This window comes from Diceros bicornis, chromosome 4, assembly GCF_020826845.1.
Source record: "Diceros bicornis minor isolate mBicDic1 chromosome 4, mDicBic1.mat.cur, whole genome shotgun sequence".
In the NCBI taxonomy this organism is placed as follows: Eukaryota; Metazoa; Chordata; class Mammalia; order Perissodactyla; family Rhinocerotidae; genus Diceros; species Diceros bicornis.
In genome coordinates this window covers 60,396,385-60,423,667 of record NC_080743.1, presented here as the reverse complement: position 1 = coordinate 60,423,667, position 27,283 = coordinate 60,396,385, and the positions used below count along the sequence as shown (strand labels likewise).

The 27,283-nt window shown below is 58.3% G+C and overlaps 2 protein-coding genes across 2 annotated transcripts; both read right to left on the bottom strand.

Moving 5' to 3' along the window:
* Nucleotides 1-256: 256 nt before the first annotated feature.
* On the bottom strand, nucleotides 257-12,832 carry LRRC71 (leucine rich repeat containing 71). Its single transcript, XM_058539497.1, has 15 exons — nucleotides 12,673-12,832; nucleotides 8,589-8,741; nucleotides 8,091-8,216; nucleotides 7,926-8,001; nucleotides 7,652-7,729; nucleotides 5,462-5,530; nucleotides 5,081-5,240; nucleotides 4,914-4,997; nucleotides 4,727-4,816; nucleotides 3,656-3,805; nucleotides 3,363-3,456; nucleotides 2,875-2,963; nucleotides 1,255-1,366; nucleotides 726-847; nucleotides 257-473 (listed from the first exon to the last, which is right to left on the bottom strand). Exons 1-15 carry the CDS (start codon nucleotides 12,830-12,832, stop codon nucleotides 360-362), a joined length of 1,677 nt encoding a protein of 558 aa, XP_058395480.1. The 3' UTR covers nucleotides 257-359.
* Nucleotides 12,833-13,977: 1,145 nt separating this feature from the next.
* On the bottom strand, nucleotides 13,978-25,725 carry PEAR1 (platelet endothelial aggregation receptor 1). The gene is given in 24 exon segments (XM_058539496.1): nucleotides 13,978-15,182; nucleotides 15,667-15,915; nucleotides 16,008-16,082; nucleotides 16,254-16,389; nucleotides 16,499-16,587; nucleotides 16,824-17,036; nucleotides 17,196-17,228; nucleotides 17,231-17,323; nucleotides 17,439-17,567; nucleotides 18,273-18,302; nucleotides 18,490-18,615; nucleotides 18,818-18,964; nucleotides 19,099-19,201; nucleotides 19,294-19,457; nucleotides 20,204-20,324; nucleotides 20,409-20,583; nucleotides 20,888-21,100; nucleotides 21,193-21,329; nucleotides 21,545-21,665; nucleotides 22,409-22,652; nucleotides 22,909-23,001; nucleotides 23,834-23,934; nucleotides 24,278-24,382; nucleotides 24,937-25,725. Coding segments are annotated over 24 exon segments (3,363 nt in total). The 5' UTR covers nucleotides 25,251-25,725; the 3' UTR covers nucleotides 13,978-15,030.
* Between the last annotated feature and the right edge of the window lie 1,558 nt (nucleotides 25,726-27,283).

The window sequence follows — 27,283 nt, the reverse complement described above, 5'->3', positions numbered from 1 at the left end:
ACCAGGGCATATCACCTGTCCTCTAGGGAACACAGGAGAGAAGGACTGGCCGGAACAAGCAAGAACTCGGCCCTGAGGAGGCAGGAGAGCAATGTCCCTGGCTGGCAGATGCTGGAGGAGCTAAGATGGTCCCCAGCAGAACTGTAAAGCGATTCGGCCATTTCTGGCCGTGTAACATGAACAGACTCAGAGTTCAAAGGCTCCAAGTAGATCTGGAACAAAGTTTTCAGACAACCTCAAGGAAACAGTACAACAGTAGAATTTGTTAATGATCTGAGATCTCCCCCAGGGAGGTCAGCCCATGCATGGACAGGAGATGGTTCTGTGGCCCAGAGTCTCCGGGAGGAAGGTGGGAGGGGCTAGGAGGAGGAAGCCTCCTCCTCCCTGGGCTTGGCCTTACTGATGGGGTCCCTTGGCAGCATGAGCTCCTGGATCATGGTATACGCAGCACATTGTGGGGAGAAGCAGTTTTTCTGCAGGAGAGAAAGGAAGGCTGACAGCTGACAGAGGAAAGAAGATTAGTCCTCCGGAAGGAAAAATGTCCTGGGACAGGGTGGGTTCCAGGCTGGGGGACATGAAGAAAAGGCAAAGCGAGTGCTACTGCTGATCTTGCCGTGAGGGACACGGGTTATGTTGTGATAAAGAGAATTAGGGGAACTGCAGACCTGCCTTGGAAATGGGGAGCCACAGAAGCCTACCTGCAGCAGGAGAGTGACAGCACTCACCTCCAGGGACAGAGACAGCAGCCCCACGGGGCCCTTGGATGCACTCTTGGCCTTGGAGAACTGCGCCTGGTACTGCACGGCGGTGAGGAAGCCCTGCAGCCCCACCTCTGTGATGTGGTTTCCTGGCGGAGGAGCAGACGAGGTGGCCGCTTACACCGCCAGCCTCACCCATGCCTACCCACTCCCTGCACAACTAACCCCCTGCTCCCCCAGCTGCCCAGCGCCCCGATCACTAGCCCAGGCCTGACTCCTGCCTGGCCCCTCACCCCAGCCCTCCTTCTCTGACTCCTCCTCTGTCTCACTTCCCTCAGCCTTGTTATTCTCCACCCCCATTTCTCTCTCTCCCCCCAACCCAGGGCCTGACTTCCCCTCACCCTAGAGCCCACTGCAAGAGGGCCTCTGACAGCATGATGGCCATCCATGGGAGAACCGGGTTCTGCTCCATGGAGCCGGGGGTGGGGCACCCTCCTGGCAGCAGGGGCCCCAGGTAGCCTTGTGGCAGGAGGCTGGGGGTGGTTGGCACACATACGGAGGAGGTTGAGGTGCAAAAGGACCTTGTTCCCAGGCATGAAAACTTTCCCATCTCGGTGCTCCACAGGCTCCAGGAGAGGGTTGACCATCTCCATAGCTTCAGCAACCAGCTGCTAAAGCAGAATACTAATTGCAGCAGAAGAGAGGGGAGCTGGTCAACAGGCCATTCATTCATTCATTCAACATACATGTTTTGAGGGCCGGCTATAGTCCAGGTTTTGTCCTAGGTGCTGGGAATACAAAGATAAATAAGCCCATACCCTCAAGAAGCAACTTGGTGTGAGGGAGCCAGAAAGTAAAACAGTAATGGGGTATGGTGTGACAACTGGCAAGGTAAGCTCTGAGCACTGAAATCACGGAGGAAGGACATCTAGCCCAGGCTCGGGAGCCAGGAAGGGTCTCCTGGAGGAGGCGGCCTGTGAAGTGAAGTTTGAATGGTATGTGGCCTTTATCAGATGAAGATGAGGGGAACGTGTTCCAGGCAAAGAAAAGAGCAGGTGCAAAGGCTCTGGGGCATGAAGCAGTCTCACATTCGGGTCTTACTATTTTCTAATAGCTAGAGCAATGAGGGCGATTAGAGGGAAATGACACTGAAGGCAGGATGAGAAGAAACTGCCGTATTGGTGAGAAGCAGCAGCCTGGATGAAGACCCGGGCAGGGACAAAGAAAACTGGGAATTGAAAGGCAACCCCCACCCCTTTTCGCCACCTGAACTTGCTCTTTTGTAAGATCTTGTCTTGGGTGCCAGAGAAGACTCCTAAAAGGGGAGGGGACCATTCCCTGCCTAGGGCAAGGGAGGTCTCCTGATGGGCAAAGATAGACCCCCAGACAGCTGACTCAAACAGCTGGAGGGCTGAGGAGGGATGCTATGGAGTCGGCACGCCAGGAAGGTTCCCGAAGCAAGGAACAAGTTGGTCCAAGTTGAAAAGGAAAAGGGAGGCTCCAGGGGCAGAAGAGAAAGGGTCTCAGGGAGCCTTGCACAGGGCAGGGGCAGTATCACGACTATAAAAATGCCCTGCCTTCCTGGGACACTGCTGAGGGGGGCAAAGGATAATGTGCTTTGTTCCCTGTGCAACTGTGCAAGCAGATGACGGAGGCGGCGACGATGAACCAATGGCCTTTTGGGAAGCAGACTGAGCTGAGACAGCAGATTGAAAGTGTGGACTCCTAATAATAAAGGCAGGGTGGGGCTGGCCCAGTGGCGCAAGTGGTTAAGTGTGCACGCTCCGCTGCAGCGGCCCGGGGTTCGCCGGTTCAGATCCCGGGCGCGCACCAATGCACCACTTGGCAAGCCATGCTGTGGCGGCGTCCCATATAAAGTGGAGGAAGAGGGGCATGGATGTTAGCTCAGGGCCAATCTTCCTAATAATAAAAAAATAATAATAATAATGGCAAGGGGAGAGGGTGAGCACTGAGCTCATCATCCCCCAGCAAGGCCAGGTTGGGAGGGGGCTGGAGGGGCCCAGGTGTAGTGGGGCAGGAGTGGCAGACAGAACGTAAACTGACAGAACGTAAACTGAAGCACAGGGCTGGAGACCACATTCCAGGGTGGCTGGGGTGAGAGCTCCTGGGCAGCCTGGGTCCCAGGGATCCCCAACCTGCTTCTCCTGCAGCCTACCTCTGACTCCAAGAGGATGCTGCCCTTCTCTCTGCTTCCAGTCTTGGGCCCTTTTCCCTTGCTTGGTTTCTGCTCAGGGACAGTGACCTCTGCAGCGGGAAGAGGAGCCAGAATGCACAGTGCAGATACCTCTGATACCACCCATTGCCCCCAGAGAGAGTGGGCTGCAGCGAGGAAGGAGACTCCTTAAACTTTGGGTTTGGGTGCAATAGAAACAGAGCTGGAGGGGGCCCCCAGCTAGGCAGGCTGGGCCACAGCGGTCCAGCCCAGGGAAACAAGGTGTGGAGTACGGTGGGTCAGGATGTGGGGCTGGGTGGAGCTTTCCACATCATCTGGCCGAGGGAAGGAAATAAGGCCCAGAGAGGGACGTGACCAGAAGACTAGCTCACGGCAGCACAGCGAGGCCAAGAATAGGCTGCCTGCATCCTGCCCAGTTCTCTTCCTTCCTCCACACCAAGAAGGTGCCTCAGAGGGGCACTCACACTTACTCCCCTTGCCTGACTTTGTGGAGTCTTCCTTCTTCGGGGTTCCTTGTGTGGGTGACTGCCCGGACCCTGACTTCTCCTCTTTCTTCACCACTTCCTGTGGAGGATGTTAGAAGACACATGCAAGTCCTACCTCCCTGGGGGATGGGGAGCAGATGTGGGAAGGGCCGCGTTAGGACCCTGGGCCTGAGGTGGGCCCTCAAAGGCCTTCTTCCCTCCACCCCCACCTGGGCACCACGGAAGCTTCCTCCCTGTTCCTCCAGTGCCCAAGGCTCTCCTGCCCACAGCACGCCTACCCCTGACTTCTCCTTTTTCTTGCCCAGGCCCTTAGGGGTCTTCATTGTCTGCATCTTGTCTGCCTTGTCCACCAATGCAACATTGCTGGCCCCTATCGGCTGAATCTTCTCACGATCTGCTTTGGAGTCCCCATGTCGAGAGGAGGAAGGCTGTGCTCACAAATGGGAGGGGATGGAGGAAGAAGTCAGTGCCCCGTCCTCAGTGAGGGGGGAGGGGAAGCCTCATGCCTGGCTGGCAATCGGACAGGCAGCACCCCACCCCCATCTCCCTGCCTAAGTGCCAAAATAATTTGTTTGAGACTTCTCTGAGGGGTGATGCTGTTGGGAAGAAATGGCAGAGGGACCTGGGGATGAGCTGGGGGTGGGCGTGGGGGCTCCAATTCTCATATTGCGGGAAAAAATAGTAGCTAACTTTTATTGAACTAAGTGCCGGGCACTGTTTCAGGTGTATTGCATGAGTTAACTCATTTAATCTCTCAACAATCCTATAAGGTAGGTACAATCATTCCTATTTTACAGATGAGGAAACTGAGACCAGAGAGGTTAAGTAACATGCCCAAGGTCACAAGCTGTTATGTGGCTGAACCCAATTTCAAGTACTGGTGGTCTAACTCTAGTCCTTTCTCTTTTTTTTTTTTTTTTTTGGTGAGAAAGATCAGCCCTGAGCTAACATCCCTTGCCAATCTTTCTCTTTTTGCTGAGGAAGATTAGCCCGGAGCTAACCTCTATGCCCATTTTGTATATGGGACCCGCCACAGCATGGCTTGACAAGCAGTGCCCCTAGGCCGGCGCCCAGGATCCGGACACGCAAACCCTGGGCTGCCCAAGCGAAGTGCATGAACTTAACCACTACGCCAGGGCGCCGGCCCCTCTAGTCCTTTCTCTTAATCAATACCCTCTACCGCCCATGGAGTGGTTCTGCTGTTAGAGCCCAAGCGTTTGTTAGATCTGCTCAGAAGTCGCAGAGAAAGAGGGCCACGACAGACGGAGAGAGGGCGGAGAGGACCTGGCCAGCTTGTTGAAAAGCAGCCGACCTGGGAAGTGGTTCGAGGGGCTCCGTCGGCTCCTCACCGATCGCGATCGCTCCTGCGTCCCTTTCTCCAGCAGGAGGCGCCGGCGCTCCACCACCTCGGTGTGCGTCAACTCGAAGGGGCGCAGGACCTGAGGCAAGGCGGCACTTCACGATCAGACACCCCCCACCCCCACCCCCACCCCCAGCCAGGGTCTGCTCACCGGCCCCACCCAGTCGGCAACCCGCCTCGGCCAGCTTCAGGGCGCCGTTGTCCTGGATGCGGTTGTGGGCCAGAGACAGCCAGAGCAGGGAGCGGTTCAGCCGGAGGCCCTGAGGAGGAGGGGGTCGGGCGCGTGACCGGCGGAACCCGGGCCGCCCCAGCTCCGGTGGGTCCCTCCCCGCCGCGCACGCACGTCCGCGATGTAGCCCGCGCCCTCGTCCCCGATGTGGTTGAAGCCCAGGTTGAGCGAGACCAGGGTCCGGTTGTGGCTGTGTAGCGTGGACAGAGCCTGGCCCAGGAGCTGCGCCCCGTGGTCGTCGATGTTGTTGTTCCGCAGAGACAAGTGCGCGATCCTGGGCAGTGAGAGGGAGACCAGGGTCGCTGGAAACACGGGGACCTAGGCGTTCGCCAGAATCTCTGTGAACTAGTGAGGGCACGAGGAGGGCCATCCGGTCTGCGGGTGGAGGGGCAGGAATTGAGAGTCCTTGGGGAGGTGCTAGAGAGGTCAGGCAGGGTGGGGACTAGGGATGACTTGGAATGGGGGACCAGCCCAGAGAAAGGGGGTGAGTCTCACCTGGTGTCCAATGCCATGAGCTTGTGATATGACTGCTCGGGCAGCGGGTTCCCCTCCAGAGACACCTTCCTGAGGGTGGGGGAGGTCTGAGAACCAGGACTCACCACTGAGGCCAAGCCAGGGAAGGGGACAGAGAGCAAGTGTGGTCTCTAGGGAGCAGCTTGGAAATAGTTAAAGAATGGCCCCCCAACAAGAAATTATATGTGACAGTTCTCCAGACTAAAAATCCAGAAGTGTGGCCATGTGAAGGCCACTAATCCAGAGTTAGTGACCTGTAGTAAGGTGGCCTCTAAGATGATCCCCAATGATCCCCACTTCCTGGTATCCATGCCCCTGTGGAATCCCCTCCCCTAGAGTGTGACTGGACCTAGTGACCTACTTCTGATGAATGGAATATGGCAAAAGTGATGGGACATCACTTCCAGTTGAGGTTATAAAAAGACTATGGCTCCATCCTGGGTGCTCTCTGGCACTCTCTGGGATTGCCAGGTGCCACATGGTGAGGCACTCAGACTGCCTGTGGGAAGACTCACGTGTCGAGGCCGTGAGCCTATCCACAGCCACGTAAGTCAGCTGGGGAGCAGATGCTCCAGCTCCAGGAGAGATGAAGCTCGAGGGGAGATGACTGCAGCCTCACCAGGACTCTGTGTGGGAGGCTCCTGGCTAACCTACACCTGGACTTATCTCACAGAAACTGTGAGATCATAAACATTTGCTGTATTAAGCCACTAAGTGTAGAGATAATTTGTTACACAGCAATAGATAACTAATACATGACCCTCCACAAGGCAGTGGTTTCTCCAACAGTGCTGAGAGAATGGAGGTCTTTTTCCAAGTCACAACAAAAATTGAACTAATGGCTAGAACTTTCTCTATTTAAAAATTTTCTCCCATGATTTATTACCTTTGCTCAACCTTTCAGGCTGGCTCATCTTTCATCTAAACTTCATTGCATTCACTTAAAATTATTTTTATTATGTTGATCTGACTTATTTTTACATATTAAGATAAGTTCTGGGGGCCGGCCCAGTGGCGCAAGCGGTTAAGTGCACGTGCTCCACTGCGGCAGCCTGGGGTTCACTGGTTCAGATCCCAGGCGCACACCGACGCACCGCGTGTCAGGCCATGCTGTGGCGGCGTCCCATATAAAGTGGAGGAAGATGGGCATGGATGTTAGCCCAGGGCCAGTCTTCCTCAGCAAAAAAAGAGGAGGATTGGCAGATATTAGCTCAGGGCCCATCTTCCTCACAAAAAAAAAAAGATAAGTTCTGTAATTATTTTTCTGCTGGTTGAATTTTTTCTAATTCCCATGATGGAATAAAATATGTTTCATGGTATTCTATACAAGGAGCGCTGAGGACCTCCAGCTGAAGAAGACACATTCCCTGCCCTCAAGAAGCATCCATCCCACCCATCCACAGGAAGAAGATGGACAAGCCAGTGTGTGGCACTGAGGGTGTGTTCTGTGAAGCAGGAGAAGTCAAGGGTGCTGGGGGAGCCTCAAGAAGGGGCAGCCAAATCAGCTTTGCCCTTTATACAGTAAACCACACCTGTAGTTACACTATTCCCATCTTGCTCTGGCTCCCTTCTGTACAAGAATGCCCTTTCTCAATCCCTTGCCTTGCCTCTCTCCTATTCCTCCTTCAGGCTCAGCTCAGCACCACTTCCTCCAGGCAGCCTTCCATGTCTCCCTGCCCCACACCCACGAGATGGGGTGGCACTCCTCCTTTGCCCGCACTCCCTCCCCCCATGAACCATTCTTCTACCACCAGAGGCCCCACACTGCTCTGCAGTATCTCTTCCTAAATCCTTCTCCCTCTCTCATTGGACTGCCAGGTCCCTGAGGATAAGAACCAGCCCCTGGTACAGTGTCAGGCCCCAGGCAGCAGGGAATGAGGGGAAAAACCTCCATGGAGACAGTGGATGGTGGCAGGCCTGATGGAAAGGAGAGGGAATGAGGCTGCAAAGGTCAGGCTCTTGAGCCGCTGGTGGAGGCAGAAAAGGGGACCCCACTTCTTGTCAGCTGGGAGCTTCAAAACCCCACAGACGCTAGCTGCACCCTGTTTCTGCAAGGCTGCCAGCCCAGGCCCACAGGAGCTGGGACTTGCCACTCCCCTCCCCAAACTGCTCCCCTCTGACTGCCCACCCAGCCAGGCTACCCAGGCACTGGGGGCCTCCCCTGGTGCTGACCTGAGTGTGGAGGAGCAGAGAGGCAGGAGGGAGACCAAAGCAGTCAGGGTCTTATCAGTCAGCCCCACCTTCCAGAAGCTGGAGTTGGTGGGAAGTACAGAAACAGCTGGGGCATCATTCCCCACATTGCCCTCTCCCACCACACCCTGCCTCAGGCCCCCACCTCCCCACAGTCCCCAGGGTCTTCCGTGCCCCTTCAGTTCCTTCTCCCAAGCCACCAGGAGCCCTGTCCCCCACAGTGGGCTCCTGCCCTCCCCCATCCATGTCCTCTCACTTGATGGCCTGCAGCTGGCTGAGGGGGGGCAGACATTTAGAGAAGATACCCAGGATCCGCTCCTCAACCTTCCAGCCTGCGGAAGCGAGAGGAAGAAGGCGCCTCAGGCCTGGAGGGAGCGCTGGGGATTTGGCGAGAGGAGCAGTGATGGGTGGGGGACCTCACCGCGGATGTACATTTCCTTCACAGCCTTGTCCTCGGGCTCCATCTCCACCTGGATGGTGGGCCGGAAGAACGCATATTTGCTCTCCAGGCTGTTGAGGCTGCAGGACCCCGACAGCTGCGGATCGTCTAGAAGGCAGGGGTGCGAGGGGACGGGGCTAGCAGGAACGGGACAGAGACACCGCCCCGGGCCCCACGTCCATCGGCCCACAGGTGCCCGAGAGGCGGGGACGGCTCCCGCAGAGGCGGCGGGGTTGGAGGACTCCGCGAGCGTGGGCGGCGCCGGCCGGGGGGCGCTGCTTCTCCGGCCAGGCCCACGTCTGCTAGGGTTTGGGAAGGCAAACGCGAGACTCCCCCGCCTCCCCACCCGCCCCCTGAATCCACCCCCCTCACTCACACACACTGCCCTGCTCCCCCGCCGTCCCGCCCACCGTGAGATGGGAAGCTGGGGATGGACGAGGTGGCCCTGACGGGAACCGCTGGGGCTCCACTGTCACTCACCTAGGGGGGTCTTTTCCGACGTAGAGGCGGAGGGGACGAAGGTCGGGTGCGGGCGGCGGGGCCGAGTGACAACTTTGGGGAAGTCCGTGTAGCCCGACCGCGTGCAGAGCTCTGCGAAGTCGGTCTCAAGGACCCCGGTGCACTGGTACTCCTCTGCGGGGGCGGGGAGGACAGGGGGCAGGGAAGGGCCGCGCCCTCGGGCTGTCGCCCACGGCCGCCACGGGAGGGCAGCAGAGACGCCAGTCAGGATCGGCGCCCTGCTCCGCGTTCCCACGCTCGCTGGCGCCCGGCTTCGGGCCTCAGGCGGGCAAGGGCCCCTCCTCCGAGGTGGACATCGTTACAGCCATTTGTAAAATGTAAGATGCGCTGTAAAGAACGACGCTGAAAACACTTGAGAGGAAACAGTGGGAAATCAAGACCTGGGCGAAAAGGGACAAAAGGGCGTGGAATGTAGGCCACCGGGGCGCCTCTTTTCTCTACTGGCTCCTCCACCCGCCCCATGGGTCAAGGCCGCTTGCATTCCGGCTCTCCGCTCCCTGGCGGGGGGCCTCCGCCTCCCCAACCCAGCCTCCTCCCATGTCCCTTCATTGCTAGAACTGCCCAGGGTCACGGAGAAGGAAGCCCCAGGCCTGATGTGAGCAAAGGAAGGAACCCAGGAGTGCCTCTCCACCCCCACTCTCACCCCCATCCCCACACATACACCGCGGTCCAGCAGAGCTGCAGGCTTTTTGTGTGTGTGTGTGAGGAAGATCAGCTCTGAACTAATATCCATGCTAATCCTCCTCTTTTTGCTGAGGAAGACCGGCTCTGAGCTAACATCTATTGCCAATCCTCCTCCTCCTTTTTCCCCCAAAGCCCCAGTAGATAGTTGTATGTCATAGCTGCACATCCTTCTAGTTGCTGTATGTGGGACGCAGCCTCAGCATGGCCGGAGAAGCGGTGCTTCGGTGTGCGCCTGGGATCCGAACCCAGGCCGCCGGTAGTGGAGCGTGCACACTTAACTGCTAAGCCACAGGGCGGGCCCACTGCAGGCTTTTATTTACTTAGCAAACACTTATATAGGACTTACTTCTGTCTCCAATTGTTCTAAATGCCTTAGGAATATTCGTTATATTAATTCAGACAGATGCCCCTCACATCCCATCCTGAGGGCTATGCACACCCTGAGGTGTCTGAGTCCCCAGAGACCGCTGTTCTTTCCTGCTCCCCCATGGGCATCCCAGGAAGAAGTGGTTCCTGGAGATGGGAAGGGGTGTCCCTGGCAAATGGGATAGGCTGGAGGCAGAGGGCTGGCTTGGTGCTAGCCTGCTCTTCCAAGTGCTGGGCAGCCTGGAGCCCCCACAACAACATCACCCAGGCCCTGGGCGGCAGGTGCTGCAGGCACTGTGCCCAGAGAGCACTCCTGCAGCTGAGAGCAGGGAGCCCGCCCGGAGGGTGTGGAGGGACTGGGAGGACAGGGACTCAGCATGTGTGGGGGCAAGATGCAGAGAGGTTTGAGGGTTCTTGTGACAAAGGGGTGAGAGACATGTTTCTCATGCGAGCAGCCATCAGGGGGAACACCGACACAGGAGAAGCGTCAGCTGAATGGACAGGGTGGATGAGAGGAGGCACAGGGAGGCTGGGGAGGCCCCTTGTACAGCTGATTCCTGCACACCAGCTTTCCCGGGGCTGTTCCCTCTGTTGGGAGAGCCCCTCAGCCCTTCCCTGCTTCACTCAGACTACCTTTCTCTACAACAAAGATTCTCAAACTTGAACATCATCCATAAGCCTGTTCAAACAGTTTCCTGGGCCCCATCTGCAGAGACTCTGATTCCACAAGCTGGGTGGAGTCCACTGATGTGCTTTCTAACAAGCTCACGGGTGATGCCAAAGCTGCCAGTCCAAGGACAGCACCCTGAGAACTGCTGCTCTAGAACAGTGCTGCCCAACAGAACGTCAGGCGATAATGGAAGTGTTCTCTGTCTGCGCTCTAGTAGGGACCTAGCGGACAGTGCGGCTCTCAAAGGGGCTTCCTCCCACCCTCCTCCGCTCCCACACTCCTTCCTCACGCTCACTAATGACCTTGCCTCGTAGCTGCTTGAGAAACAGAAGCCACCAGATGGGATTTCCTCTAAATCTATAAACCTTCACACTATCTGCCATCATTCTCTACTCCACCTGAGCCCTGCATCTGACCCTGCCACAGCACACCATGGCACCTGCTAAAGCCACCGTGACCTCCGGGTTGCCCTGTCCAGGGTTGCTGTGCAGTCATCACCCCCATTCTCTCCTACCTCTCTGCCCAAGGCTGATGAGGCTCCCCTGCCAGCTCCTCCCCTTCCTCCAAGGTCTCTAAGGCTGGGTCCTGAGCCCTCTCCTCTACTCTGGTTACACTCCCTCCCCCCCTCGGGGAATCTCTTTCATTCCCAGAGCTTAAATACACCCAAACATCAGCAGCTCCAAAAGTCGCACCTCCAGCCCTGACCTCTCTTGGGTGCTCCAGACCCATGTGTGCAGCTGCCCAGCTGACATCACCCTTGGAGGTCCTCCCTGACAAGCTCTTCCTTCAGCCTCTCCTGTCTCCATGAATGGCACCTCAACCCACCCAGTGCCCAGTCCAGAAACCTGGGAATCATTCTTGCTACATCCCTCACTTTCCACCCCATCCAATACTTCACCAATGCTTATTACTTCTACCTCTGAAGTATTTCTGCAAGGAGCCTAAGCAATTCTCCCTCACTACCCTATTCCAACTACCACTGTCCCTCACCTGGACTGTTGAAGTGCCTCGTAACTCATCTCCCTGCCTCCATTCTCTCCCCATTCCACTCCATTTTCCATACAGCAGCCAGAGTGGTACGTGGTGTGTGTGTGTGTTTAATGGGTTCATATCTTAGCAGATTCTATACTGTCATGTCTCTCTTTCTGGAAAATGCTCTTTCTCCAGCTCTCATAGCTCCCTTCCCCCAGCCACCAGTGACAAGGAGATGGCACCTGACCAAGATCTGACAGTCAGAGCCTTTTCCCAAGTTGTTTTACCAGGAGTCCAGGGACAGCAAGTTCGTATCCCTCTCTGATGGCACAGCTGGTGGACTGGAGTCAAGAAGCCTTGCAATAAATTCCCTTTGTGGATAATTAGTTTGGGTTGGGCTCTATCACTCGCAACATGAAGAGCTACACTTCTACTTATACTTTTCCCATGGTTTTCTTTTCCCAGAGAATGTAAATTCCATGCAGGCTGGGCTGTGTCCCTCTCATTATCTCTGTATTGGACCTGGCTGCAGAGCAGGCATCCAAAAAGTAATTGCTGAATAAATGAGTGAATATCTATAAAACTCAACTCAAAGTCACCTCCTGTAGCCCTGTGTCCTCCCATCACCCCCTAGGCCTTCTTCTCTCATCCATCTTATCACATCTTATTGCATTTGTCAGCATCCCACAATGCAATAGGGATTGCATAGGGAGGGAAGGATGGGGCCAGGGCAGAGCGGGCAGGACTAGGCCGGCCGGAGGCCACAGGGGCAGGTGAACCCTGGAGGGCCAGGTCCTGCAGTGTGGGTTCTTTAAGGTCAAGTGCAATTCAAACATCTGCCAAGCTGAGATTCAGGAACTGTGCTGGGAGTAAAACTGTGATTCATATCCCAAGATAGAGTAGGGAGCCTGGCACACAGTGGGTGCACAATGTATGCTTGCTGAATGAACAAATGAATTTGCAGTTTACAAAATACTTTCTCACCATCAACTCCACTGTTCCACACCGGTAGGCAAGGCGGGACTCACATCTCCACACTACAGAGAAGAAACGTGCCCAGGGCCACACACCTAATGATGGTTACCTCTTATAAGACTCTTATCATGTGCCAGGAGCTAGTTAGATTCACATACTGAGCTTTAGCCAGGGGAGCCCTTTTCCACACAGCAGGTATTAGCCCCAGAATTTATTATTTCCTGGCTCGTCTGTCTCACTCACCAGGGCATCTGTCCGGTACAGTGCCTGGCCCAACGACGATGCCCATCCACCTGGCTAACCCGAGGAATGAGTGGCTGGTGGGAGCGTGGAGCCGCAGCCTGGAGGCCTAATTCCCCAACCCCGCCGCCAGCGTACCAGGGTTTTTGGGCTCCTCCTCGCCCACCGGTGGCAGGACGGTCACTGGCTTCTCCTTGGCCCCGCGATCCCCTTTCTTGGTCACTGTGCCGGACGCCTTCTGGGTCCCGGGTCGCGGGGCCCTGGGGGAGACTGCCGGCGCGCTCGCCTCGCCCGACATGCTAGCGCCGTCCGCAGCGACTCTGGGGACCCTCACGGGGGCGAACAGGCAAGACCGGACCCTGTGGGGCTCGCCCTAGGGGTGGCGGAATCGGGGGGTCTCTATTCCCGGTCCAAGACCCAAACCGCCAGCAGTGCCGAGGCTCCGCGTCCATCTCCATGACAACCGCGCAAGGTGGCGGGCCGCGGGAAACAGGCAACCGCAAAGCACACGCGGGCCGACAGGGGGCGCCGCAGAGTTAGAGCAGAGGTTGGGGGAGCCCCGAGGGTGGAGCCGCGGAGCTAGAGCAGGAGGGAAGGATGGGGCCAGGGCGGAGCGGGCAGGACTAGGCCGGCCCGAGACCACAGGGGCAGGTGAACCCTGGAGGGCCAGGTCCTGCGGACTCTATGCGAAGGGACAGGGCCTAGGACGGCCCAGGACCTAGGCGGGGCCGTGGCAGAGGGACTGGAGCTGAGGGGGCGGGACTACGGCAGGACCGGGACGGAGGGGCGGGGCTAGGGCGAGACCAGGACGGAGGGGCGGGGCTAGGGCGCGCAAGGAGCCATCCAAAGTCACCCGCGAAACTCAGCCCGGGAAAGCGGGGGGCTCCCTCGGCGTATTAGGGATCGCGGCAGTCAAAATCTAGGAGGGGAGAGGCCGGGTGGGGGCTGATCCACTCTCCAGGGCCTGCCATCCTATTCTGTAAGGAGAGGAAAAGCCCAGAGAGACCCACCGAGTTGGCGAGTTGGCGTGGCGCTCGGTTTCCATTCTCGACCCCATCTATTCAGCCTCCTGGAAGTCTGGGGACTTAGTTGAGCCGCTAATGAGTTAATGAGGCGGGCCAATTTCCTAGAAATCTTGGGTTCAAAGTCCTCATGTAGTCTAGACCCTGACGGTTCCCTCCTGCTGGGCCCCCACTTGAGTATACCCTCTAGAGTCTGCCTTCCTACCTCCAGCCTCCGCACCCCACTGCTACTCCCAGAACCTTTCCGCCTTTGAGCCTTTGTGCTGTTCCCCTGTAGAAATGCCATCCTTTGGGGAAGCCTCCCGCCAATGCGGTCTATTGGCTCTCAGAGCACACAACTTGCCTGTCTATCTGAGCATTTACCAGATACAGAGAAGAAATTTTACTGCTGGTACTTTTAATTCACTCAGCCACTCAGCCTTTTGGGAACATTTATTGAATTCTACCATGTGCCAAAGGGAACCATTGTTGAGCATAAACACAGGACTCTTGCCTTCAGGGAACTTACAGTCTCGTGCAGGGGGGGCACAGATTAATCAAAGAATCACATCAAGAAACAACACGTTACAGAGGCCTGGCACCCTGAGGCCTTCTGCAGACATCTGGTGAGTGAACACAGTTGTGATCAGCGCTATGAAAGAGAGATGCTTCCCTGAGGAGGGGATGTGGAGGACAGGTAGGCATTAACAGGTGAGTGGAGGAGGAAGAGCATTCCAGATGTGCAAAGTCCCTGTGGTAGGAAGAAGTGTGGCTGATAGGAGGATCTAGAGGCCAGTGTGGCTGGAGTGGAGTGACAGGGAACACAGTTCAAAGTGAGGCTGAAGAGACAGGCCAGGCCAGAGAGCCTTTAAGGTCTTTGACAGTTTTGACTGTGGCCCAAGAACAATGGGGCACCCATGAAGATTTTCCAGCTGGGCCGACCTAACCAGCTTGTATTTTGAGCAGTTGGTTGGAGGGGGTACCAACTGAACACAGAGAGAGGCCAGTTAGGCTATTGCTAAAGTTAACTGGGTTTGAGTTGTCTCTAGACTAAATGGTGAGTGCCCTAGGACAGGACCTATGCCTGGTACCCCTCTGAAATCACACACACACACACACTCACACTCACACATACACACACACAGGACCCAGCCTGTGAGTGCACAGAAAATGTACCCAATATACATTTTTGACATCAATCTCAAATCAGAATTATCCAGCAACATTCAACCCACCAGTTTATGTACACAGGGCCCTGGGGGCCTTGGGGAGCAGTGTGCTGGGGACAGGGAACACAGCCTTCCTGATAACCAGTGTCTCCCAGGATGGAACCTGGGAGCCAGGCTCCCATCCCCTTTCCATGCACTTCCTCTATTAAACATGTTCATGTTCACGGCCCGCTGGTCCTCTCCCTGCTCCTGGCAGGGTACAGCGGGCTCTGTCCCGAGCCTCGGGCAGAATAGGTGTGCTAGCCTCTGCACACCATCGTGACCCCTCAACGGTCCTGGCGCCGAAGTGGGGGTGATGGGGGATGCCGTACTGGAGGCAGGTCATAGTGTCCAGGGATGTGGCTGTTCTTGGGTGAGTCGTAGTGGCCGGGGGGCAGGCCCGGAGGCAGAGGGGGCTGGGAGCCCACGGAGTCTCGGTCTGGAGACAGAGAGGGGACAGGATGAGGGGGAGGTGGCTCCTCCCCTTCTCACCACTCTCCTCCCCTCTCTAGCTTCTTCTCCCCAAAGACAGATGGATGGTGCCTGGTTAGAGGCCAGTGTGTGCAGCTCCTCAGCGCCAGTGGGGGAGGCTACCTCGACCTGCCCACCCCACAGGACAGGACACTTTGTCACCTGCCTTGTTCCCCACTTTTCTGGGTACCAACTCCACAGCTCAGGTGCTGTACAACCACCAGTTTCAAATCCACAGCCCTGTGAGGTAGGCACCACCACTCACAGGCTCTAAGAGGCCCTGTGACTTCCCAGACATCAGGCCTGGTATGACACAAGTCTGACCCCAAAGGCCTTGCTCTTGCTGCCACCTGATGCTGCCTCCATATTCTCTCTCTCTGTCCCTTCTCTTATTCTACCTCCCTTGTCCCAGTTCTCTCTAGCCCCTGCCCCATTGGAGAAGGAAGGCTCACCATGGGTCAGAGGGTTGGGCTGTTCATAGGTGCCACTGTCTCTCTGTGGCTGGGGGTGTCGCCGCCTCTGGCTGTCCCGGAGCTGAGGAGGCTTCCTGTGGGGGGATCCTGAGGGAGGGCCTTTCATCTCCACATAGCTGCTCTCCCGGGGGCTCCCTAGCAGGCTGGGCAGGTCCCGGATGGTGGCATAGGGGTTTTCACTGCTCAAGGAAGCCATGCTGGCCCCCAGTCCCTCTTCAGAGATGGGCCCTAAGGATAGGGGAAAGAAGTGAGGCTCAGTGGAGGCACTGGCTCCTAAACCCCAGCTCAGCCCCCTCCCTTGTTGCCCCCTCTGTCCATACCTTTACTATAGAACAGGCCTGGGCCGTTACTATTGCTGTAGCTACAGCTGTAGCTTCGGTCTAGGCGGCTGCTACCTGAGGAGGAGGAGGCAACATGCAATCAGACCCCAGGTCCCCTCCCGAGGCTCCTGCCTCCTCTAGAACTGGGGCCCAGAACCCCCTTCTGCAGACACACACTCAGATGGAGCAGGATGCTGGGCTGCACGCATCTACCCTCACCAGAGGCCTTGGCCTCCAGGCTCCTACCCCTGTCCAGAGACCCTGGAGGGGGCTCCCGGCGGTGCTTCCAGTCAGCAGGCAGGGTGGCGTGATAGTCATGCCCATGGGCTCCACCTGGCCGCTCAGGGGCCTGGAGGCTGGCAAAAAGCTGACTGCCTGGAACCTGATAGGGGAGGGGTGAAGTAGGGAGGGTAACATGCAAGGATGGAGCTTTCCAGAGAACCAGGTCTGCGCTCATCCCTTCCAAGCGCATCCCCTCTCCCCACACTGACCTTGTTCGGGGGCGGGGGGTTAGGTGAGCACTGTGACAGGGTGTGGTAGCTGGGGTTGGAGTAGTAGTGACTGTAGCTCTGAGGGACATCTGCACGAACAGACACAGGTGCAATGTGACCTGCCCACTCAGAGGCAGGCCCAGGCCCAAGAGAGTTGTTCTGTCCCAGGAGATAAGTAATTGGCCCCCCAACCTCCCTTCCTCCCTCCAACTCCCCACTTCCCATCTCCTGGGTCCAGGAAGGGACACAGGAGCCCCACACCCCATCCGCCCTAAGCCTATGAACCAGCCAGTCATGCGTGTCCCCCACCTCCAGGCCAGCTCACCTGGCATGACGTACTCAGAACCGTTCACTCGCCCGCTGCGGTAGGCCACTGCCAAGTGTTGGTGCTCCTTGCCTTTTTGCCAATGGCGGTAGCCAATGAACAGTGCCACCAGGGCCACCACCAGGGACCCCAGCACTGCGATGCCAATCACTGCCCCCAGCGTGTTATAGGCCATTGGAGTGGTAGGCATTATGGTGAAGGGCTCCTGGCTTCCTATGTGGGATGGGGTGGCCACTCAGGACAGTATCTTGCCTGGGAGAGGCCCCGGTAGGGAGGCAGGGTGATACGAGGGGTCTAGGTCCTGGCAGAGACCTGGGCAGTTACCTGTGTCCTGGTTCCCTGGGGACGATGGGAGTCTAGAGGAGAACTCACCAATCCTACAGGGGGCACCACTGTGCCCCGGGGACACACACAGGCGCCGGTCTCTGGGTGGCACCTCTCTCCAGAACCACACTGGCATGCTTGGGAGCAATTGGCACCGAACGTCCCTGGAGAACAGCCTGGGAGAGAGCCAAGGAGGCAAGCAGGGATCAGAGGGGCCAGGAAACTGCAGTCTCCTCCATGGGCTACAGCTCACTTGGGGACAGGGGCATGGAGTTCCCCTTCTACTGGTACCTTCCAAGCAGAGGTGTCCGGTCCAGCCTGGGGGGCAGAAACAGCTCCCATCCTGGGGGTGGCAGGTCCCACCATGGCGACACTGGCAGGGCTGGGCGCAGTTGGCTCCCCAGTGTCCTAGAGGGCACGCTGCAGGAGACAAGGTGCCTGTCTGGCGGGGCAGGGCCAGCCCCTCTTGGATGAATTCTCAGCCCCCAGCATCACTGAAATCTTCCGCTCAGCTTTGGTCTCCCCAGGGACTCCAAGGCTTTGACGTGTTTCTGCACACTGATGACTCACAGATGCTGATGTCCAGCCCCACGTGCCCAGCTGCCCCCGCAACATCTGTGCTTGGCTATCCAATAGCCATTTTGAAATAATGTCACCAGGCCAGGCAACCAGAAGCTTCCAAACCACCCAGCATTGCTTAGCTCTGGACTTTTTTTAAACATAACCAAGAAGTATCCATACTATTTAAGGCATAATTTTTGTGTGTCTGACACTAGCAAATAATCTAATACTGGCTGTTACCGAATTCTATGGAAAAACTCTTTGCCAAGATCCCATCCCTCTACCCTCCAGCCTTTCTCATAGTGACAGCTTCTCATTTCCCCTTTGCAAAATTTGTTTTACTCAGTTTGTTGGGACTAATCTTTTCCATGATTCTTCATATATTTAAGTGGGAAAGCAGCCATGTATAAATAAATAAAAATAAATTGAGAAATGGCAAAGAAAAAAAAAGAACATGTCCAAAACCTAGCTTATGGTTTCCCTCACCCCCTCCCCCCATCCCCGACCCTGTACAAATACTGCTCTTCCCAGGATCCCGTGCAGAAGGGCAGGGAATTTTTTTACCTGATCTGTTCCTCACTGCATCCTCAGCACCTAGAACGGTACCCAGCATGTAAGTGATGCCCAATAAATAAATATTTGTTTATATTGTTTATATAACTGATTGAATCAACATGGGTCTTGAGGCTTTTATACCCAGGAGCCGGGGGACAGGAGCCTTGGGTCCTCAACCCACCCTCTCCGCACGCACAAATGCTCAAACACACAAGCCACCACATACTCTGGGAGCAGTCGGGGCCCGTCCAGCCGGCCAGGCAGTAGCAGGTCCCATTCAAGGGGTGGCAGGAGGAGTGGTTCACGCACTTGCAGGGCACACAGCGTTTGCCATAGCGGCCGGGCTGACAGGCTGGGGGAGGGGGGCTCATGGTGACTGGGGGCAGGGGCCAACCCTTGGTCAGCCCTTGACCCCACTATCTCCCTCCCTCCTTCCCACTGCAGCAACCCCCCAAAGACTGGAGTCAGCGGAAGAGACCAAGAAGGGTAGAGTGGGGGCACTGATATCTGACACTGCACCCTACTGCTGGCAGGCGGGTGAGAGGGAGCCTCACGTTTCTGGCAGGAGGGGCCCCGGAACCCGGGCGCACACACACAGTTGCCATTCTCAGGGATGCAGGTGCCCCCATTCTTGCAGGTGCAGGTTTTGCTACAGTTGGCTCCCCAGAAGCCCTCAGGGCAGGGCAGGTGGCAGCGGCTTCCTGTGAGAGAGAGGGGTAGGGTGAGCCTGGCCTGGGCCCCCTCCTTCCATAGGGGTTCTTCTGGACATATGTCTGGTAGTATGCATCCCCCAACTTCCCAGTAGGCCTGGGGCTTGGACACACAGAATGCTCACCTGTCCAGCCAGCTTGGCAGTGGCAGTGTCCATGAACAGGGTCGCAGCCATCAGAGTGGTCACAGTCACAGCGACCTGCACAGCCTTCACCAAACTGCCCCTTCTTGGAGAGGGAGTAGAGGGTAGGGCAGGCCAGTCAGCTGGGGGGTGCCATGCCCTCCACTCCCCGAGGCAGGCAGGCTGTTGGGCACTTACCGGGCAGGGGAGCTGGCAATGGACCCCGTGCCACCCAGGGGTGCAGGTACAGGCTCCAGTTTGGGGGCTGCAGGCTGCTTCATGGGCACACTGGCAGCTGGCATTGCAACCGAAACCCCAGGTTCCAGGCGGGCAGGGCACAGAGCAGTTACCACGCTGCCAACCTGGAAGAGGGGCCTTGCACATAGGCATGGGGACCCAGCTCCCCTCCTGAGCAAGCACACAGTGGGCATTGGCTGTACCAGGCTCTGTGCTATGAGCTGGGGGTGGCAGTGGGGTGCTCATGGCTCCATACAAGAGACAAACATGTAAACTGTTAGGTGTTGCACAGAAGACTGAGTGGCTCCTGGTGACGCATGGCTCCTTGCTGAGTCTGGGTCTTGTGTGCCTCGTGCAAAATGAAGGGGATCAGCAGCAAACCCAAATGCTGAGAGAGGCCCCATCAGGTAACCAAATGAGTCATTCAGACCATGTGTAAGACAATAGGGAGTAGTGGGGACTGCAGACTGGAGGTTTGCTAAATATAATAGAGAGCTAGCCAAACAGGGCATCAGAATCCAGCCTAAAGGTTGCCAACGTGCCACGCCTGGTAGATCTTGGAGGCCCTTCCTGGCGCGGCCATTGTGTGGTTCTGTATGACTGACGGAGAGAAATGTTCACCAAAGAGGTGCATTCTGGCCTGGGCCTTTAAGGACGAGTAGGATTTTTGTGGTTGAAGACAAGCAAAGTGGATGATATTCCAGAAAGGAAATAGCCTGGCTACTTTCCCACCATCCAGCTGCTGCCCAGTGGCTCCGCCCTTACCCTGCAGCCTCTCCCCTGCCCTTGGTCTGCCCCTACCCTTGGACCCTCCTTTCTTACGGCGGGCCCTCCCCGCAAATCGCCCCTGCCGGAGACCCCAGCCCATTACCTTCCTTGCAGACGCAAGTACCGTCGATGGGCGAGCAGGCGATGGCGTTTTCGCAGGAGCAGCGTGCGGAGCAGTTGACTCCGTAAGTGTCAGGGGGGCAAAGGCTAGCACAGTGGGGGCCCTGAACGCGGGTGGACGGACTAGTGAGCGGGCAGGCCGGCTCCTCGGCCTCTCCCCACCTTCCTCGCGGCGGGGCGCGCCTCACCGTGTAGCCCGGCGCGCACCGGCAGAGGCCACTGTCGGGCTGGCAGACGCCGCCGTGCAGGCAGAGGCAGTGCTCCTGGCAGCCGGGCCCGTGCGTGTCCTGCGGGCAGCTCTCATTGCAGTGGAGACCCGCCCAGCCTGGCAGGCACGAGCACTCCCCGCTCATGGGGTGGCAGCTGTGGGCAGAGACCGGGGCGCCGCGCGGTCTGAGCCGGGGGCAAAGGCCGAGCTCCTCGACCCCTCCGCGTGGTGGGAGCTGGGCATCGCCCAATGAGGGGGCCATCAGGGGTGCGCGGCGCTGTTCCGAGAGTGCCCTCCCGCCCCCGCCCCCGCCCCCGCGGCCCCTCCCTTTTCACTTCCGTGCTCTCTGTCCCGCCCTTGGATATGCCCTTGGCTCTTCTCGTGATTTCGGCGGCGTCAGCACCGAAGGCCTCTCCCACTGGCCTCTTGACCCCTTGACCACAGTGTCCCGCGGCCCACCTGAGGCTGTGCTTCTGGTCGCAGGTGCAGGGCACTTGGCAGCTGAGGCCGTAGAGGCCGTCGGGGCAGAGGCGCTCGGCGCAGCGGTCCCCGGTGAAGCCGTGTTCGCACAGACACGCGCCGTTGGCCGGGAAGCAGCGGGCGCCAGGGGCGCAGTCGCACGTCTCGGCACAGTCCTGCCCGAAGCGGCCCACGGGGCACTCCTCACGGCACCTGGGCGCCTCGCTGAGTGAGCCCGGCCGCGCCCACCTCCTCCTGGCCCGTCCCCCGCCGCTCCCGCCCTCGCCCTCGCCCGCGTCACTCACCGATCCCCCGTGTAGCCCGGAGCGCAGCGACATTGCCCAGTGAATCGGTCGCAGAGGCCGCCGTTGTGACAGCGACATTCCTGGGAGCAGTTGGGTCCATGGAAGCCCTCCAGGCAGGGCAGGGAGCAGATGGTGCCCTGTTGGGGTGAGAAGTCGCCAGAGCCCCAGGAGCCCAGCCCCCTCCCCATGGGGACAGGACCCCTCATACCCCCATACCCAGAGTCCTCAGACCTCCCCAGGGAGCACACAGCCCACCCCCCTCACACACATCCTCCTGGAAGCCCTGTTAAGAACCAGCCACAGAATTCTCCCCAGACTCCCACCCTATCCGCACAGGCCACACCCTTCATACCATCCAGCCAGGTGGGCAGCTGCAGGAGCCCTGGGAGGCCTGGAAGACCCCTCCGTTGTGGCAAGGAGAGGTGCTGGGACAGGAGAAGCCAGCAGCGGCCAGGCGACAGGACACCTCACAGCTGCTGGGCAGAGCAGCAGGGTCAGGAGGTCAACAAGGGGTACCTGCCGCCCCCTTTGCCTCCAAGGGCTAACCAACCACACACAGGTCCCCCCAGGAGGAAGGCCTGACCCAGGACTCAGTGAGTCCCACCTGCCCTTTCGGTCCCACCCCCCTTCCCTGCTGGGCACTGGAAAGCAAAGGTTTCCACAACTGGAAATAGCAGGAACACCCAGCCCCAACCACTGGGGTAGTGAAGAGCCACGGCACGTCTGCTCCCCATGTGCCCTCCGCTGCACCTCCCCGTTGGGGGCGGGGGGGGGGGACGCCTCTGCCTGCCATACTTTTTCTGTCCTGGAGGGCTCAACTCCCGAGCTCCTCCATGAAGCTGGGACCTCGGTGCACCCTCTCCCTCCCGTGACTGTCCAGCTCTCCCTGCACCCTGCCTTGCAGCAGGGTTCTCTGGGTGCCTGTCTCAGCCCCACTGGACAACATGCTTTCACACACACACTACCTCAGGTTCTCTTCACAGCAGCCCTTCTAGGTGGACAACACCGCTTCCGTTTCAAACACAGAAAACAAGCTCACGAAGAGTCAGTGATCAAGGTCACTCAACCAGCAAGTGGCAGAGCTGGGTCTAGGATCCTGGCCTCTCAGCTCCATCCCCACATTTGGGATCCTGTCTGAGTCTCCTTGTATCCCCATGTATGCCCGCTTGGTCCTGTGTCTGTGGCCCCATTATTGTGTTTTCCCCTCATTACGCACCTGGGCCCAGTTCTCTCAGGAGGGCAGAAGCAGGCTCCAGTCTGGGGGTCACAGGGTGCCCCGTGGCACTGGCAGCTGAACTGGCAGGCAGGGCCATAGCGGCCAGGGGAGCAGGGCTGAAAGCAGTGTGGGGGCTGCAGGCCAGAGGGGCAGGAACATGCCCCACTCTTGGGGTCACAGGAGCTGCCGTTGCCGCAACTGCAGGGCCTGTCACACTGTGGCCCCCACACTCCTGGGGCACATGCTGTGGGATGAGGAGGGTGGAAGGGGGTCACCAGGGCTCTCGCCCCTCCCTAGCCTCGAGTTAGTCCCTGTCTCTGTCTCCCGGCCCCCCCATACACGCCCATGCCCAGCTTGGCCCATCTGCTGTACCGCATCTCCAGAAAAGGCAGCTGGCTGCAATGGGGCTCTGGTGGGTAATTGCCCTGGGGTCCTAAGCCCCTGTGCTCTAGGGAGGGTTGCCTGAGGGTCCTGTGTCCCTGAAGTCACCAGCCACTCACCACTGGAGCAGTCATCGCCCCGCCAGTCTTGCACACACTGGCACTGGTTGGGTGCCACGCAGCGGCCGTGGACGCACTCCTGAACACAGAGCGCTGGGGCAGAGATCAGGGGGTGAGAAGATGCCTCCACCCCTGCCCCCACCCACCTTTTATTCTCTGAAACCTAACCCCCTCTTCCTTCCCCACCAGGGACCTGGAGTTCTCCTAGCATCAGTTCTGCCTCTGAGAAGCAGAAAGACTGACAGGCAGCAACTCAGGTCAGAACTTGACGAGATCTCAGGATTCTGGGCTCCCCAGCCCCTTTCTGTGAAATTCTCAAAGCATCTTGTTGGAAGAATGGGGAGGGGGAACTAGACGTGGATGCTGTCCAGGGAGAGGGTAGGGCTCAGGAGGGTGAGTCAGGCTGGAAGGGAGTCTCTGCAGGGGCTGGCGACAGGCTAGGGCTGTGGAAAGGGGAGAGAGGCAGAGCAGGCTCCAATCTGGGGGTTTCAGGGTGCTGGGGGGGCAGGAGGCAGGAGAGACTGGACAGTGACAAGTCAGAGACAGCAGCAGGGAGACAGGGACAGGAAGAGACAGAGATGGGCCCAGACACTGAGCCCCCAGATACATGGTGACAGAGACACAGGCAGCCCAGAGACAGAAAGAGAGCTCTGGACAGAGATGCAGAGACAGAGACTGCTGAGAGACATGGAGAGAGGGGAGGAGGCTCTGCTAGAGACAGAGGTATGAAGTGGCAGCTGAGAGGGAAGTGCTCGCCAGGACCCAGGGACAACGCCAGGTGGAGGGTAAGGAGGGGGAGAAAACCCAAGGGGCAGAGGAGTAGCCCTACCCTGGTGGGGGCAGGGAAGGCCTAGGCGGGGTGGACTAGGCCACCCCATTCCACAGCCCCATCCCGCCCCCCTCCCTGGCCCTCCCCCGGACTCACGGACACAGGCCCCACTGCTCTCATAGAAGCCCCGGCAGCACTGCAGGCGCCTTCGGTGGTCCGTCTTCACCACCTGGCGGTACACGGTCCGGTAGACAACCCTGGGGGAGACCCGGACGGTGGCCCCAGCTGTCCACCCTCACCACAGTGCAGCACTGGGAGAGGCCTGGGGCATGCCCAACTCTCTGGGCTGGGGGAGCATAGAAAGAGCATTCCCCCTTTGCCCCCCCACCCAACCACATACGCATACAATATACCACACGTGCACACCCCAAACACACACTCTACACAAACCCCCACAGCTCGCCTTGAGTGCCTGGATGCCAGATGCTTCCTGTAAACTTGAAAGGCTCTGAGAAGAGAATGGGGGAGTGGAGGGCCAGGGGCCAGGCCGAGGCAGCTACTCAGGCAGCCCATATGGCCATGGAGGGACGGGGCACTCACGTGGGCCGGGGGCAGGTGTGGGGGCTCTCCCAGGGCCGGTCGCAGGGCTCCAAGGGGAGCAGGCTGAAGGGGCGGGAGTGGGACTCCTTGGTGGTGGTCGTATAGCTGCAAGACAGGGGAAGGGTGAGGGGCCCAAGGCAGGGAGAGGCCTGAGGTGGCGCAGGATGCCGGGGAAACGGGGCCTGACAGCTTGGCCACAGTGGGGAATCGCCATCCCTACATGTGGGCTTGCTCCCCCAAGCCTAGGACGGACCCCCATTCTACCCCATCTTTGGAGTCTGGAGGCATCCTCCCAAAATTGGAATGTTTCTGAGACACCTCCCAACAGAACCCCCTTTTCACCCTACAGGACCAGAGCCTTCAATTTTTCCCTCCTCCTCCTCTGTCCTGAAGCTGCCTCCCACAAGGACCAAGGGACAGGGATAAAGAAGGGACAAGGTCAGAGCCAGGATGGAGACTGAGACAAGGTCAGAGATGGGGATGGAGACAGAGGCAGCCCACTGAGGGGAGTAGAGAGAGCAGAAGCAGAAATAGGAGGGAGGTGAGGGCTGGAGAGAGGGAGGGAGGCAAGGGAAGGAGGAAGGGGAAGAGGAGCCCCAGTAGAGAGAATGGGGGGCTGGAGCTTGATGCCCTCGAGGCGTGGCAGGGGCCCCTCTCACCTTTCCCAGAAGCTGCAGGTGTTGGGGTCATTGGGGTTGAGGGTTCCAGCCAGCCCCAGGCCCAGTGCCAGGAAGAGGGAGTGCAGAGGTGATGACATTGCAGAGGCCTGTGGCAGGGCAAGGCAGCTGAGGGGCACAGCAGCCACAAACCTGGAAGACCAAGTGTCTGCAGAGACCTGGGCAGGGGTGACAGAAGAGATGAGGCTGCTGCCTCTTGTCCTCTGGCCCCAAGCCCCCTGGGCTCCAGCCCCCCAGGTCTCATTCCTGACTAGGTGGCACACTGCCATGCCTTTGAGCCTCCCACACTGTCTCATCTGCCGAGCCGTCCTCCCTCCATTCGTCACCTTGAATCCTCACCTTTCAAGGTCTAGCCCAAGTGCCACTCCTGCTTCTCTGCTCCCTGACCCCCGTTGGCAGACTGCCCCCCATCACATCTGGGGCAGCACCATTCGCCCACACACCAGTGTTCTAGAATCCTCAGCCCGCAGCCCAGCCACTACCTGGGGTACTTTGGTATTTGTACCAAGGCCTGAAACTGGAGCCAATGAGGGAAGTTATAAGGGAAGCCGACTTGCGTTCGGTTGGAGGAAGAACTTTCCAACAGTCAAAGCAGTTCAGTAATGGAATCAGCTACCTCAAGTGGTGAGCTCCCCATCACTGGATGTATGCAGGCAGAGGCCAAAACCACCCTGATGCAGTTGGGGGCTTCCTGCTATACGAGGTAGAAGTAGGACTGGGTCCAGGCGACCTTGAAGGAGGCCCCTCCCAACCACTGGTGTGCTAGCGCCCGCTCATACATACTCATGAGAGCCAAGTGTCACATCTCTTCCCAGCTCCTCATTCAGTGATGTCACATTAGTACCTTGAAATCAGACATGGGGGATGATTTACACCACGGAAATCAGCAAACACTACAAACCAGCCCCAGCTCCCACCCAGAGCCTGTTGTTAAACACTTGCCAGCACACCACTGCACCCAACTCCAGGTGATATCATCCGAGGTCCCCAACCTGGCCTCAGATTTCAGAGGAAGCCCCCACTTCCCTCTGACCACCCCATCAGCCATCTGGAAAGGGGCTCCTCTCCATCTCCTCCACCCCTGGCCTCACCCAGTGGGTGGGAAGTGGGTCAGGAACTCAGATGAGTCTGTTCTCACTCCTGAGCTCAGGAGAGGCTGAGCTCCTCAAGCAGCCGCCCCCGCGGTGGGTTTCAGATTCTACGTTCAATGTTCCTCAACTTGCCCTGGCTCCCTGCTCTACGCCTAGCTGAGGCGCCCACATCTGCTTATAATTTTCCTGAGAAGAGAGAAAGGTCATGGTTGCTGGCCCCTCACCCCCTGCCTCCCCTGAGTATCTCTGGAATGCCTGCTGCCTGGCCCCACCCCATGCCCCCCACCCACACACTCCCAGGGTCCCCACAGCCACCCTCAGCTTCAGTCGCTGCAGCGCTCCTTCCCTCCAGGTCTGGGAGTGAGAGAGATACGCTCCCTAACTTAACCCCATCTCACCCGCTGCAGCCGCCCTCCAGGAATCCTTCCAGCCCTCTAATCCCCACCTCACAGCTGCAGGGCTGGCCCACCTCTCCTCCCCAGCTTTCCTCCCTCCCACTGCAAACTTCTACCCACCACCCTCCAGTCAGGCGGAGCCGCTCCTCACTCTGGCTGGTTGCCCCATCACAGCTCCCCAGGGCAAATCCCGACCTCTAGTCTTCTCTGTGTTCCTCTCATCCATCCTCAGTCCCCAAGGAAGTCTCCAGGCCTCTATGGCATCCTGGGGCCTGAGAAACTCAGGTGAACCAGGGGCAGGGCAACGCGGCCCTGGGCCCTGGGGCCTGGGGGCCAGAGAGACTCCTGGGGGATCCCAGCGCTCAGGATGTGGAGCCTGAAAACAGGAAATAGAGGCTGGCTGGCAGGTGTGTATGTGGGGGAGGGCAGCAGGGAGCATGCTCAGGGGCTGCATGGGGTGGCTCCATCCTCCCACCACCCTCAACTCAGAAGGTGGGATTGGCGGGGCAGGGCCAGAAGCGTCTTTCCAGTGGCTTGTCTCCTGAGCTGAGCATTGTGGCCCACTCTGAGGGGGTGAGGGGGAGACTCAGCCTGTCCTCAGGAAGCCAGGCCACAGTCAGGAGTGTCCTTCAGATTGACCCCATAGTCTGTCCCACTGTACCACCCCCACAGCATTCCCCACATACCCCCTCCCCCTCCCAGAGTTGGCTCCTTCTCCCAGTATCCCCAAACTATCCCCTCAGCCCCTGCCCTGCTGTGGCCACCTTCCAGGCCCAGTGCCCACCTCCAGGGCTCACCCTGTCTGCTCCCCGCTGACCTTCTCCCCACCACCCCCTTGAGTAT